Source organism: Aethalodelphis obliquidens, unplaced genomic scaffold (genome assembly GCF_003676395.1).
Source record: "Aethalodelphis obliquidens isolate GAN/ISIS:26980383/991018 unplaced genomic scaffold, ASM367639v1 scaffold11, whole genome shotgun sequence".
Taxonomy (NCBI): Eukaryota; Metazoa; Chordata; class Mammalia; order Artiodactyla; family Delphinidae; genus Aethalodelphis; species Aethalodelphis obliquidens.
Window position 1 is genome coordinate 17,112,489 of NW_020837955.1, and position 12,511 is coordinate 17,124,999.

A 12,511-nucleotide genomic window follows, 5' to 3' on the forward strand; every position below is an offset into this window, starting at 1 on the left:
AGGGTAAATACTGTTTTATGAAACTTTCATGTCAGTTAAATGTGTGGGTGAGATATAAATGTATTTCTTAACTTGGTCACTCTAAAGAACTCAAGCTTAGGGACAGGGACACAACCATGCAGAAAGAGCAGGGAGACAGACACTCTGGATCGAGATGACGAGTTTTAATGACACAAATGACACCCACAATCACACTTGGCTCTTCAGACAACTTGATCTTTGGGACTCAAATTTGTACAGAGTAAAGCAACACAGAGGAGCACACAAGTGACATGGGCAATACTCCTGCTTCCAGCGAGGGGGCAAGACATCTACATTTCATCATCAAAGTATCTTTTTATTCTTCTCAAATAAAAGCCTTAATTTGCTCTGGCCTCCAAACGGGCTCTAATCCCAGATCCCCATTTCCTTTCAAGACATGTTCTCTTCCCGTGGGGCCAGCTTAAACAGAAACCGCCTCACCAGAACAGCTTTTCTGTCCCTCAGTAGTCTCTAATCTAGTTGTGATGTATACAACCAGGTTTGTGCAGGCAGGGAATACACGAGACAGAGGACCGCTTTGGTGGTGCTTGTTTGGGTGGTGTTTCTTCACTGGATTTTGGTGACTGCTTCATGGATGGAGCTGGCCACATAATCTAGGTTTTTGGTGGTTAAGCCACACATGTTGATCCGACCACTTGGCAGCAGATAGATGTGCTTTTCATTGACCAGATACTCAACCTGCTTGGCTGTTGAAAACCAAAAGAGATACATAATCAGAGCAGTAGGAATCCTTTAAGTAATGGAGGTCCAGAGAGTCCATTACAATGACAATTTCCTTTCTTCCCCCTAACACAGAGAAGCAAAACAATAGGAGTTATTTTGTCCACCTGACACAGTGAGAAATACGCTCAGCAGATTCTGGAAACTACTCTTATGAGCTAACTTCCTAATCCCCAGCAAGTTTAACACGGTTCTTCCTGATGGGAATTTTAATCTGGGACTACCTCCCAACCAAACCTTGGAGGTTACGTTCACCGGGACACCCTATCCACTCAACCAAACCCACAGACCTAAGAACAATCCATTAATATGAAAAACTGGTTAAGAACTGCTTTGTTTATCTCTTCCTTCACCTCTATTTGTTTAAGCCTGAGCACCCAGAGCAACTTCCCTTTGACGTTTCATTTTCACAGTACATTGGACAAGGCCCTGAGATGAGCATTGCTGGATAAATGCTGTGTGTGCGAACCCACAGGCTGAACACTGCAGAGACCTCTCGCGCCTGGCGCATCTCAGCTCTCATTCACACACACACACACAGGAGGGTTTTCCCATGAGTCTGCAGAAACGCTGCTGTATGAAATGGGAAGGGACTGCCTGTACTTCCCTTCTGCCACAATCTCTAGAGCTTTTTTTGCTTTATTGCAAATCCATGAGAGAATTTTAGCTGATTTTTTTCCCCTAAGTAATTAGCACCCTTAAGGCACCATCAATTTGAGGGATCAGGATAATAATAATTGTCATGGACTGAATGTTTGTATCTCTCCAAAATTCATACTTTGAAACCCTAAGCCCCATTGTGATGGTATTAGGATGTGGAGCCTTTGGCTGGTAATTAGGTTTAGATGAGGTCACGAGGGTAAGCATGCATGATGGGAATAGTGACCTTTATAAGAAGAGACCAGAGAGGCTTGCTCATGCACGAGCTCTCTCTCTCTCTCTCCCCCCCTCACCTCCTCCCTTCATGTGAGGATACAGCAAGAAGACAGCCACTTGCAAGCTAGGAAGAGAAACCCGACCAGAACCTGTTGATGCTGGCATCCTGATCTCAGACTTCCCAGCCTCCAGAACTGTGAGGAATAAATTTCTGTTGTTTAAGCCACCCAGTCTATGACATTTTGTTATAGCAGCCCAAGCAGACTAAGACAGTAATAAAATCATAATCATCAGAGGAGCAAACATTAGGTGCCAGGCAGTGTTCTAAGCACTTTATATTAGCTCAGTTAATCTTGATAATAACCTTATCGCCCCCATGTTACAGATGGCATAAATGGAAGTTAAATGACCTTCCCAAGGTCACACAGCTAGTCAGCTGTGAATCTGGAATTTTAAGGTAGGCAGTATAACTCCCGGCTCTCAGCTCTTAGCCAGGATACTATACTGCCTCTGTATGGAAGTGAAAAACCTAGACCCTGTACTCAGTGCTACCTTTGGGCCCCTCCAAACAAAGCCACCTTCACAGTAGCCCTGATCAGCTTTAACTATGTGAATTACAGCCATCCAAGGAGAGAGCGCCTAACCTCACACATCAACAGAGCCACGGGCACAGCACCTTGTAAAGCCTATGCCCCAGAGGTAGATGTTGTGGTTACAGGGCTCCCGCCCCGTTTTCTTAAATAGAAATGAAACTTCTCTACTTTTGTGGGGAAAGGGAGTATCACAGTTGAGAAGCTAGTAAAAGTTAGGGACTCTTTCCCTAGAAAAAGGCCAATATAGGCATACCCAATTTTAAAAATATTTCAGGATGAAAGCCCCTGTTCTGACAGATAAAATGTAGAAAAGGAAGTACCACAACATGAGAATTGTAGAAACTATGTGGCGGGCACATGGGGTTCAAGTCCTCTAACTTTTCTGTATGTTTAAAATTTTTCCTAATAAAATGTCGAGAGGAAAAAAAACAAACCCTGTTTTTAAAAAGGGTAAATAATGCCAAGTTCTAAAAGTATAACTTTATGTTATAAGCCCAGGTCTATTCTCACCACTTTTCAATTCATAATAAAACTAATTGCCTACTCTGGAGAGTGGGACAATATGGATACTTCATGGGAAGACATCCCCACCTTGTGAGCTTTTAGAATATTACTACTCACATGCACCCCAGTGTTCACTGCAGCACTCTTTACAATCGCCAGGTCATGGAAGCAAGCCCATCGACAGACAAATGGATAAAGATGTGGTACATATATACAATGGACTATTACTCAGCCGTAAAAAGGAACAAAATTGGGTCATTTGTAGAGATGTGGGTGGACCTAGAGACTGTCATACGGAGTGAAGTAAGTCAGAAAGAGAAAAACAAATATCGTATATTAACACATATATGTGGAATCTAGAAAAATTGTACAGATTAACCGGTTTGCAGAAATAGAGGCAGAAATAGAGACACAGATGTAGAGAACAAACGTATGGACACCAAGGGGGGAAAGTGGCGGGGTGGTGGTGGTGGGATGAATTGGGAGATTGGGATTGACATGTATACACTAATATGTATAAAATAGATAACTAATAAGAACCTGCTGCATAAAAAAATAAATTAAAAAAAAAAAAGAGGGCTTCCCTGGTGGCGTAGTGGTTAAGAATCCACCTGCCAATGCACAGGACATGGGTTCGAGCCCTGGTCCGGGAAGATTCCACATGCCACAGAGCAGCTAAGCCCGTATGCCACAACTACTAAGCCTGCGCTCTAGAGCCCGTGAGCCACAACTGCTGAAGCCCGCGTGCCTAGAGCCCCTGCTCTGCAATAAGAGAAGCCACCACAACAAAAAGCCCGCGCACCGCAACAAGGAGTAGCCCCTGCTCTCAGCAACTAGAGAAAACCCACGTGCAGCAGGGAAGACCCAATGCAGCCAAAAATTAAATAAATGAATAAATAAATAAATTTATTTTAAAAAAAAAAGAAATGTGGCTAGGGAAAAAAAAAGAATATTACTACTAAACACCATTTCCATTACACTTAATATCTTAAAAATTGTATAAGGATGATTTTCCTTAATTAAGTGAATTAATTCCCCATTCCAGAACTGTGAGGACACCAAAGGCTAACTGAACTATCCATTTACTTTCTTGGTTAGCCTCATTTTACCCCAAAGTGTTTCAGTGAGTCTGCAATATACAGTCTCTACCACCTTTCTTTTGGCTTTTTTCTGAGCCCATTTCAAACAGGCACTCTGATGGCCCTGGTTTATAGTACCTCCCAGTACCTAAGGTTCTACTGACTACCCAAAGGCACACATCTGTCCCCTGAGCCACTCAGCCACAAGCTCCACAGGGAGGTCATATCTGCACCATGCAACCAGTGGCTTGGCTTGAGGTGCTCAGGAATTACTTATTAAATGAATGAGTCCTCTATCATCAGACGGGATGGCCAATCACTGATACACCCTACTGACGGCTGACCAAGATCGTGCATGTCTGCCTGCTAGACTGTCAACTGACTTTTAATTCCAACTACCAATCTAAATTCTTATTTATGAAGTGAAAAGAGAATGTTGTAACCTAGGCAATGCTTGGAGACTACGAAAGACCTGTTAAGAAATTAGGTCCTTCGATAATCATATGTAATATTTATACTTAAGGTTAAGGAAAACCCAAAAGGTGCCTAAGCATTTATAAAAGATGTTTCATAAATCAAGGCTCCAAGGTACAAATCCTGTTACTTCCCAGCTGGCTCTGAGCTACTTCCCAAGCCCATAAAAATGAAAGTATCTGAGTTATGTTCTGGAGGGTAGACCACACAATGCTCTTCTGAGACCCAAGCAGTCCAGGAGATGGGCGGGGCACACTGAGAAAATCTAACTTGTTCTGGTCCAAAGTCATAGCTGACCAAATGGGCAACAGCTAAGGGAGCCAAGCCCAAGAACACTGGCTGTGAGGAGTGCTGTGTCCAACAGTGAGCATTCGAGGCGGTGGGGCCACTTACGGTTCAACCCGGTGAAACTAAACATTCCAATCTGCTCCGTGATATGGTTCCAGGTTCCAGGGGTCTTGAGGGCTTCTAATCGTGCCCTGAGCTCAGATCTCATGGTCAGAATGCGGTCAGCCATTGTCTTCACGTTACCTGTCCTGAGTGGACAGCAATATGAATACCAATCCACACAGGAGAGATGGTACACGAAAACAGAAAAATTTTTTAAATGTAATTTAATCTGTAAGCTGAAAACATGATCACAACCTGCCTATTATGGTATGTGGATGCCTGGATGGGTGGATAAGGAGACCAGAGAGATAGACTTACTAGGCAGAAGGAAAGGACTTTATTTACTGATGGAGTTTATGGCTAGTCTTAGGTATACTGGCTGTAATACCACTTATGTTTTAACTCAGACTTCAGCTAGGTGCTGCTTGAGGCAGGATAATGTATTTTATCAGGTGTAATTAAGTAGAGATTGCAGATTTAGCTACTACAAAAAAATTACTGTTTCAAAATAAGACAAAAAGTATATAAATTAGATAAGAATGAAGAGCCCCAAAATTGTTGCACTAACTTGAAGTTAGATATTCTATTTTATCAGAAATTCCTCCCTGTATTTCCCAACTTTAAGGGGAGGAAGCCTGGGTGGTGGGAGAGTGGGGGCAACTCCCATTCACTGAGGGCCTCCTTCCTATGTTCCCAGTGCTCTGTTACACACATGTGTAAGTGTCAGCCCTATTTTACAGAAATAATAACTGACACTCAAAAGAGGTTCAAGTATTTTTGTCCTGCCTCTGCCAGCATAAAAGGAAGAGACAGTTAAATGTAATGGGACAATCGCTGTTCTGCATCCCCACGCTTCGCCCATCGGCGTTGAGCCCCTTACCATTCATTAAAAAGCTCAGGGTCAGAGAGGGTATGGGCCACGATTCGTGCTCCCTGAGCAGGGGGATTGGACCACGTAATTCGCACTATCTTCTCCATCTGGGAAAGGACCCGGAGGATGCTATCAGGTTCTTTCGCAACCACGGTCAGATTCCCCACTCGCTCATCTAAAAGGAAGGAGGAGAATCAGCCTTGGGGCTCCGGGGGCGGCGAGGCTGGGGCAGCTGGGCTGTAACTCATAAGAGCACTCACTGTAGAGCCCGAAGTTCTTGGAGAAGGACTGGGCACAGAAGAGCTCGAACCCTTCAGACACAAAATAGCGAATGGCCCAGGCGTCTTTTTCCAGGTTGCCAGATGCGAAGCCCTGATAGGCTGAGTCAAAGAAGGGGAACAGAAACCGGCGCTGCGAGAAAGGAAAGTGAGTCAGGGCAGGAAATCCTCCTGGAACCAACCTCAGACACCGGCCTTCCTTCCCCAACTGGTGCCTGGAAGGAATGTCCCACCCTGTCCGTTTCTCCTACCTCTTTCCTTTCTGCATCCAACTCCACTTTACATCTGTTTCTCTGTTCACCTAAATACCAACCAACAAATCTAACTTCGGTAAACCTTATTTTTTTAAGTATATTGTCCTAGAGTGTCACAATGCTGCTTTGCCAACAAGGGCACATCTGATCATGTCACTCCATGACATCAAAGATTCCCAGGGGCTCCCCATTGCCCTCAGAATAAAGTCCGAGGCTTCAGCACAGGACCTGGCCCCCATTTACCTCTCTAGCCTCATCACTCACTCGCCCCCTCCCCTGGAACTCCAGCCCGTACCAAGAATTACTTTTACTTCCTCATATGGACCATGACCTCTGCCTTGGGCTTTTGATGGTGCTCTTCCCTCTGCAGGAAACATTCCTTCCCTGCAGCCCTGACCCATCCTCATCCTTCAAGTCTAAACACGGAAACCACTTCTTCCAGGAAGGCTTCCTCTGCTACCACTAGCCCTCCCAAACTGCACGCACTCCCCAGAGTCTGGGCTATGTGCCTCCATAGGACCCCATCAACATCTCACAGTACGTGGCTGTCTCCCCAAACCGGCTGTATGCTCTGAGGGCGGGACCACCTCTGCTTTGTTCTCTATTGTCCCCCTATGGCACCTGGTACATAATAGTTTATCAAGAAGTATTCTTTAAACATGTTAATGAAGAATATATACACCTTGAGCTAGAAATTCCAGTGTAGAAAGTTATCCCAAAGAAATAATAAAAAGGAGGTTTGGGGCTTCCTTGGTGGCACAGTGGTTGGGAGTCCGCCTGCCGATGCAGGGGACACGGGTTCGTGCCCCGGTCCGGGAGGATCCCACATGCCACGGAGCGGCTGGGCCTGTGGGCCATGGCCGCTGGGCCTGCGCGTCCGGAGCCTGTGCTCCACAACGGGAGAGGCCACAACAATGAGAGACCCGCGTACCGCCAAAAAAAAAAAAAGGAGGTTTATTACATATATTGTTCACAAGAGTAAGAAACCTGGGCACGAAATGGCCATCAACTGATTTAATCAATCTGTACTGTGACATAGCCATGCATGTCATGTATAACTACACTAAAAAAAAATTTAAAAAGAAAAGAGCCTGACATTCTGTATATCAAAATGTTAACAGTGGCTTTCTTTGGGTAATAGAATTTATAGTTAGTACTTATTTTTTTCTTTGGGCTTTTCTCCATTTTTCCAAATTCTTCTGTAAATAGGTACTGCTGTTGAATACATCAAATACTAATACACACTATTTTAGGAGATGCTCTGAAAAGACAGTTACCTTCATGACAGAGGCAATCTGCTTCCACTGCTCTGGAGTTGGGTCAGTCCCAGTCGGGTTGTGTGCACAGGCGTGGAGGACAAAGATGGAGAACTCGGGAGCTTTCTGGAGAGAAGGAAGCTATGTAAGTTCTGACACCAGCAGGGACATGGGGGGCAGAGTCAGGGGCACAGAGGGCAGGTACGCCCTCCTTACGTGCCATTTCAGAAACCACCATCCGGCCTGAGTAGGGTGTCTCAGACTCTCTCACCTATCAACTGATCCAAAGACTTTTCCCTGCTCTTCTTGACGTCATAGCATTCTGTCTACTTTTTCTTCTAATAACCCACCTCCAGATCATTCAGAAAACCCTGGAGGTCTAGTCCTCTCTTCGCTGCATCCCAATAGTGATAAGACCGAATTTCTTTAAATCCAGCGGCAATAAAGACACCATTATGATTCTCTGCAAGCAAAGGGGTAAAATGTTAAATGTTTTACAAACACAAGGAGGCATGAACAGAAGGGACTCAAGGCAGCTTCCAGGGCCCTCACAGGCTCAACATCCACTGGGTGACATGGAGGTGAGGGGTTAAGATTGAGAGGAATGACTGTGACCAACAACAAGTTTGACCAGTCTAGTCATGCTGACTTACATCCTACTACAGTGGGACCTTCCTCCTCTGGGAAGGCTCAATATACACTAAAACACAAGTTCACCAAGAGTCTTGGGATAAAGTAGTCCCAATCTGAATTTAAGCATCAGGTTACCCATGTACTACCATAATCCACTGCTCAAGCCATTCTCATGTTAGTTGATCCAGGGCTGGGTTACATTTTCAGTGTAAGCAGTGAGACTCATGAGGATAATTCCTTCCCTGCCAGCCCCGACCCATCCTCATCCTTCAAGTCTAAACACGGAAACCACTTCTTCCAGGAAGGCTTCCTCTGCTACCACCAGCCCTCCCAAAACACACACACTCCCCAGAGTCTGAGCTGTGTGCCTCCACAGGACCCCATCAATATAGCTGTCTCACAGTATGTGAGAATTCCTCTGGCTTCTCTGTTTCTCCTCTCGCTACAGCTACAGGACTCACCCCAGGTTGGTGAGGATACATAGACGGGCGTGTCCTTGTTGTTTGTTCCATTGTACCATCGCGCTAAGAACTCAGCTCCAATTCGAAGTGCACCTGTTCCCCCCAAACACTGCACACCTCCTACCTGAAAGAGAAGAAGCAGGGTCACTGGTTATTTAATGGTGAGGTCAGATAATATTAGGGAAAATATGGTAATGATGAGCACTTCCTTAAATGTGTTATCTCTATAAAATGTCATAACTACATGAAAAAGTATTATTTGCCCATGTTTACAAACGAGGAAACTAAGGCTAAGAAGTGAAGCACCTTGCTCAAAGTTACCAGCTACTCAGCAGAAAGGTCAGATCTTCACCCAGGAAGTCTGGAAGTCTGACCCCCAAAGGAGTATCCCTCTGAACACAGAGGTGGAGGACATACCTAGGCCCTAGGACATACCTCGGGCACACTAGAGTGTGCCCTGCAAAGCAAACCCATCCCTTTGCACCCATCCCAAGATCAAAACTGCCCTCCAACAGAAGCCGGTAAAATAATGTTCCGAGCTTGCTATCATCAGTCTGCAATGCCCTTTCTCATCGCTATGACAAAGGCTTATTAATCCTTAGAAATGTTCTCACAGAACAAAGGTTATATGCAAATACTACTCTCCTCTCCTGAAGCTTCCTCTTATCTTAAAATGGCCTCACCTGGGCAATAATAAAAGTCCTACGTTTTACCGTTTACAAAATACCTTCACACACATTCTTGTTTGACCCTCACACAGCCCTGTAAAGTAAGTTCTAGATCCCCAATTTATACATGAGGAAATTGATTCAGAGAAGTGGTTCACCAAGGGATTCGCAGCTGGTGAGCGGCAGAGGTGGGTATAAAACCAGGCCTTCTCACTCTACATCTAGTCACTAGGCCCTACTTCTGTTGTTCTGCCTAAACATCTTTGCTTTTGCCCCTTCACACTTCTAATTAGGTTTTAGCATAACTCTTTCAGTAGAGAAATGTCATTAATTACGTGTTGCTTAATATGTCTAAAGGAGAAAGAAAGAGAAAGATCACATAAGAATGTCTACTGAAAAGGAAGGACACACACCAATGTAATAACAGCAGCAACCTCTGGGGAGGGGCCTAGGATGTGGGAATAGTGGTCAAAGGGACTTTGGCCTAATCTACAAGTTGTTTTTTTAAAAAATAAGGAGAATGTATTCATGTATTATTTGGAAAATTTTTTAATAATTTAAAATATATATTTAGATGTCTGTAATTTGCTATAAAATAATTCAGTTTTGGCAGGGAGGGTGGGGGAATATACAAGACTGACCAAATACAGATCATTGTTGAAGCTAGCTGATGGATCCATGGGGTTTTGTTCATTACAGTTTTAACTACTTTTGTATATATTTGAAATTTCCCACAATAAAGAAGTAAAAAAAAAAAATCTTCCTAAAGAAGAAAAGCTTCCAAAATCTTTTAAAAAAAAAACTAACGTCAACACCAATGCTGAAAGATGACAAAGGGAAAAAAAAGAGAAAAAAAGAGACCTGTTTCATGAATATTGATACTAACTTCCTAAATATTGATGAACAGTATGAATCCAATAGTGCATATAAAAATACTCCCTTGGTCAAGTTAGTCATCCCACGAATGCACGATTATTAACAAATATAGGAGTGAGTCAGTTTTCCTGGACCTCTCCCATGTATATATGTTATTAAACTTTGATTTTCTCCTATTTTAAAAAAAAGAGAAAAGAAATATAAAATTTGTCATGCTGCTAGATAGAGAAAATGATCACCCAAATGATCATCATAACAGGAGAAAACAATAGAGCTATTTCTGATATAAATGCTTGGTAAAAAAAGAAGCAATGAGACTTCCTAAAAATAACTAAAAAGAAAAAAAAATAAGATCCAGCCATGATGAGTAAGTCAGCTTCATGAAGAACACTGAATCACGAGCAGAAGTTCCCTTTAAGCTAGGAACTAGGCAATAATACCAATTATCACTATTATTCCCCACTGCTCTATTTATATTCAGAGATCTGAGCATCTGTGAAAGAACATCGCCTGAAACATGAAACAGAAGCGAAGTTGACGTTCAGGAAAACGAGGAACTGAGCACGGCATCCACTGCAGAGAGGAGCAAAGGCAGTGGATTGGGATGGAAAAGGTCACTGTGCATCAGATGTGGTTCTTCAAAGTGGTCCCCCTGAGCACTGGTCCCTTCCCATTACTTTATTTTCTTTTTATGTTAATAATTTCATTCATTCATTCATTCATTTATTACAGTAGGTCCTTGTTGGTTATCTATTTTAAATATAGCAGTGTGTACCTGTTGCTTCCCATTACCTTAAAGGTTTGGGCTTCACATTGTGACCTACCTGGATTCCTTACGCAAATCTCGACCAAGGTGATGTAACCTAAATGTACATTCATTTTTTATGGATTTGTCATCAGCTAAGCTGAATGTCAACTTTATTCATTATTTCATATTTCAAATACCTCAGCACTTTGTATAGGAATGTTGATACTTCCTATACAAATGAGCAAGGTCTCCCTTAAAGCAGGGACTTAAAGTTATCATGGATATGTGACAGGTGCATGTGGATATCAGTAAAGACATTCCCAAGCATAGTTTTTATATTTCCTGTGCTCAGCTTTTTTTTTTGTTTTTGGGGGGTTTTTTTGTTTTGTTTTAATTAATTTATTCTTTTTTCTTATTAGTCATCCATTTTATACACATCAGTGTATACATGTCAATCCCAATCTCCTGATGCATCCCACCACCACCTCCGCCCCCGCCACTTTCCCCCCTTGGTATCCATACGTATGTTCTCTACATCTGTGTCTCTATTTCTGCCCTGCAAACCGGTTCATCTGTACCATTTTCTAGGTTCCACATATATGCGTTAATACACGATATTTGTTTTTCTCTTTCTGACTTACTTCACTCTGTATGACAGTCTCTAGATGCATCCATGTCTCTACAAATGACCCAATTGCGTTCCTTTTTATGGCTGAGTAATATTCCAGTGTATATATGTACCACATCTTCTTTATCCATTCATCTGTCGATGGGCATTTAGCTTGCTTCCATGGCCTGGCTATTGTAAATAGTGCTGCAATGAACATTGGGGTACATGTGTCTTTTCGAATTATGGTTTTCTCAGGGTATATGCCCAGTAGTGGGATTGCTGGGTCATATGGTAATTCTAATTTTAGTTCTTTAAGGAACCTCCACACTGTTCTCCATAGTGGCTGTATCAATTTACATTCCCACCAACAGTGCAAGAGGGTTCCCTTTCCTCCACACCCTCTCCAGCATTTGTTGTTTGTAGATTTTCTGATGATGCCCATTCTAACTGGTGTGAGGTGATACCTCATTGTAGTTTTGATTTGCATTTCTCTAATAATTAGTGATGTTGAGCAGCTTTTCATGCTTTTTGGCCATCTGTATGTCTTCTTTGGAGAAATGTCTATTTAGATCTTCTGCCCATTTCCGGGTTGGGTTGTTTGTTTTTTTACTATTGAGCTGCATGAATTGTTTATATATTTTGGAGATTAATCCTCTGTCCGATGATTCATTTGCATATACTTTCTCCTATTCTGAGGGTTGTCTTTTTGTCTTGTTTATGGTTCACTTTGCTGTGCAAAAGCTTTTAGGTTTCATTAGGTCCCACTTGTTTATTTTTCTTTTTATTTCCATTACTCTAGGAGGTGGATCAAAAAAGATCTGTGATTTACGTCAAAGAGTGTTCTTCCTATGTTCTCCTCTAAGAGTTTTATAGTGTCCAGTCTTACAATTAGGTCTCTAATCCATTTTGAGTTTATTTTTGTGTATGGTGTTAGGGAGTGTTCTAATTTCATTCTTTTACATATACCTGTCCAGTTTTCCCAGCACCACTTATTGAAGAGACTGTCTTTTCTCCATTGTATATCCTTGCCTCCTTTGTCATAGATTACTTGACCATAGGTGCATGGGTTTATCTCTGGGCTTTCTATCCTGTTCCATTGATCTATATTTCTGTTTTTGTACCAGTTCCATATTGTCTTGATTACTGTAGTATAGCTTTGTAGTATAGTCGGAAGTCAG

General features: G+C 42.7%; 1 protein-coding gene across 2 annotated transcripts in view; it reads right to left on the bottom strand.

The window, feature by feature from the left end:
• The window catches only part of GOT1 (glutamic-oxaloacetic transaminase 1), a 29,092-nt gene continuing 16,581 nt past the window's right edge, over positions 1-12,511 (bottom strand). The window contains exons 3-9 of one of the 2 annotated variants that reach the window (XM_027112271.1): positions 8,432-8,555; positions 7,688-7,800; positions 7,359-7,463; positions 5,810-5,960; positions 5,559-5,724; positions 4,682-4,824; positions 1-728 (exon numbers count right to left, since the gene is read on the bottom strand). In XM_027112271.1, the coding sequence (XP_026968072.1) occupies positions 589-728; positions 4,682-4,824; positions 5,559-5,724; positions 5,810-5,960; positions 7,359-7,463; positions 7,688-7,800; positions 8,432-8,555 (942 nt within the window). In that variant the 3' untranslated portion in view covers positions 1-588. Of the gene's footprint in view, positions 829-4,681; positions 4,825-5,558; positions 5,725-5,809; positions 5,961-7,358; positions 7,464-7,687; positions 7,801-8,431; positions 8,556-12,511 lie in introns of both variants that reach the window. The other variant, XM_027112272.1, reaches the window with a different exon arrangement.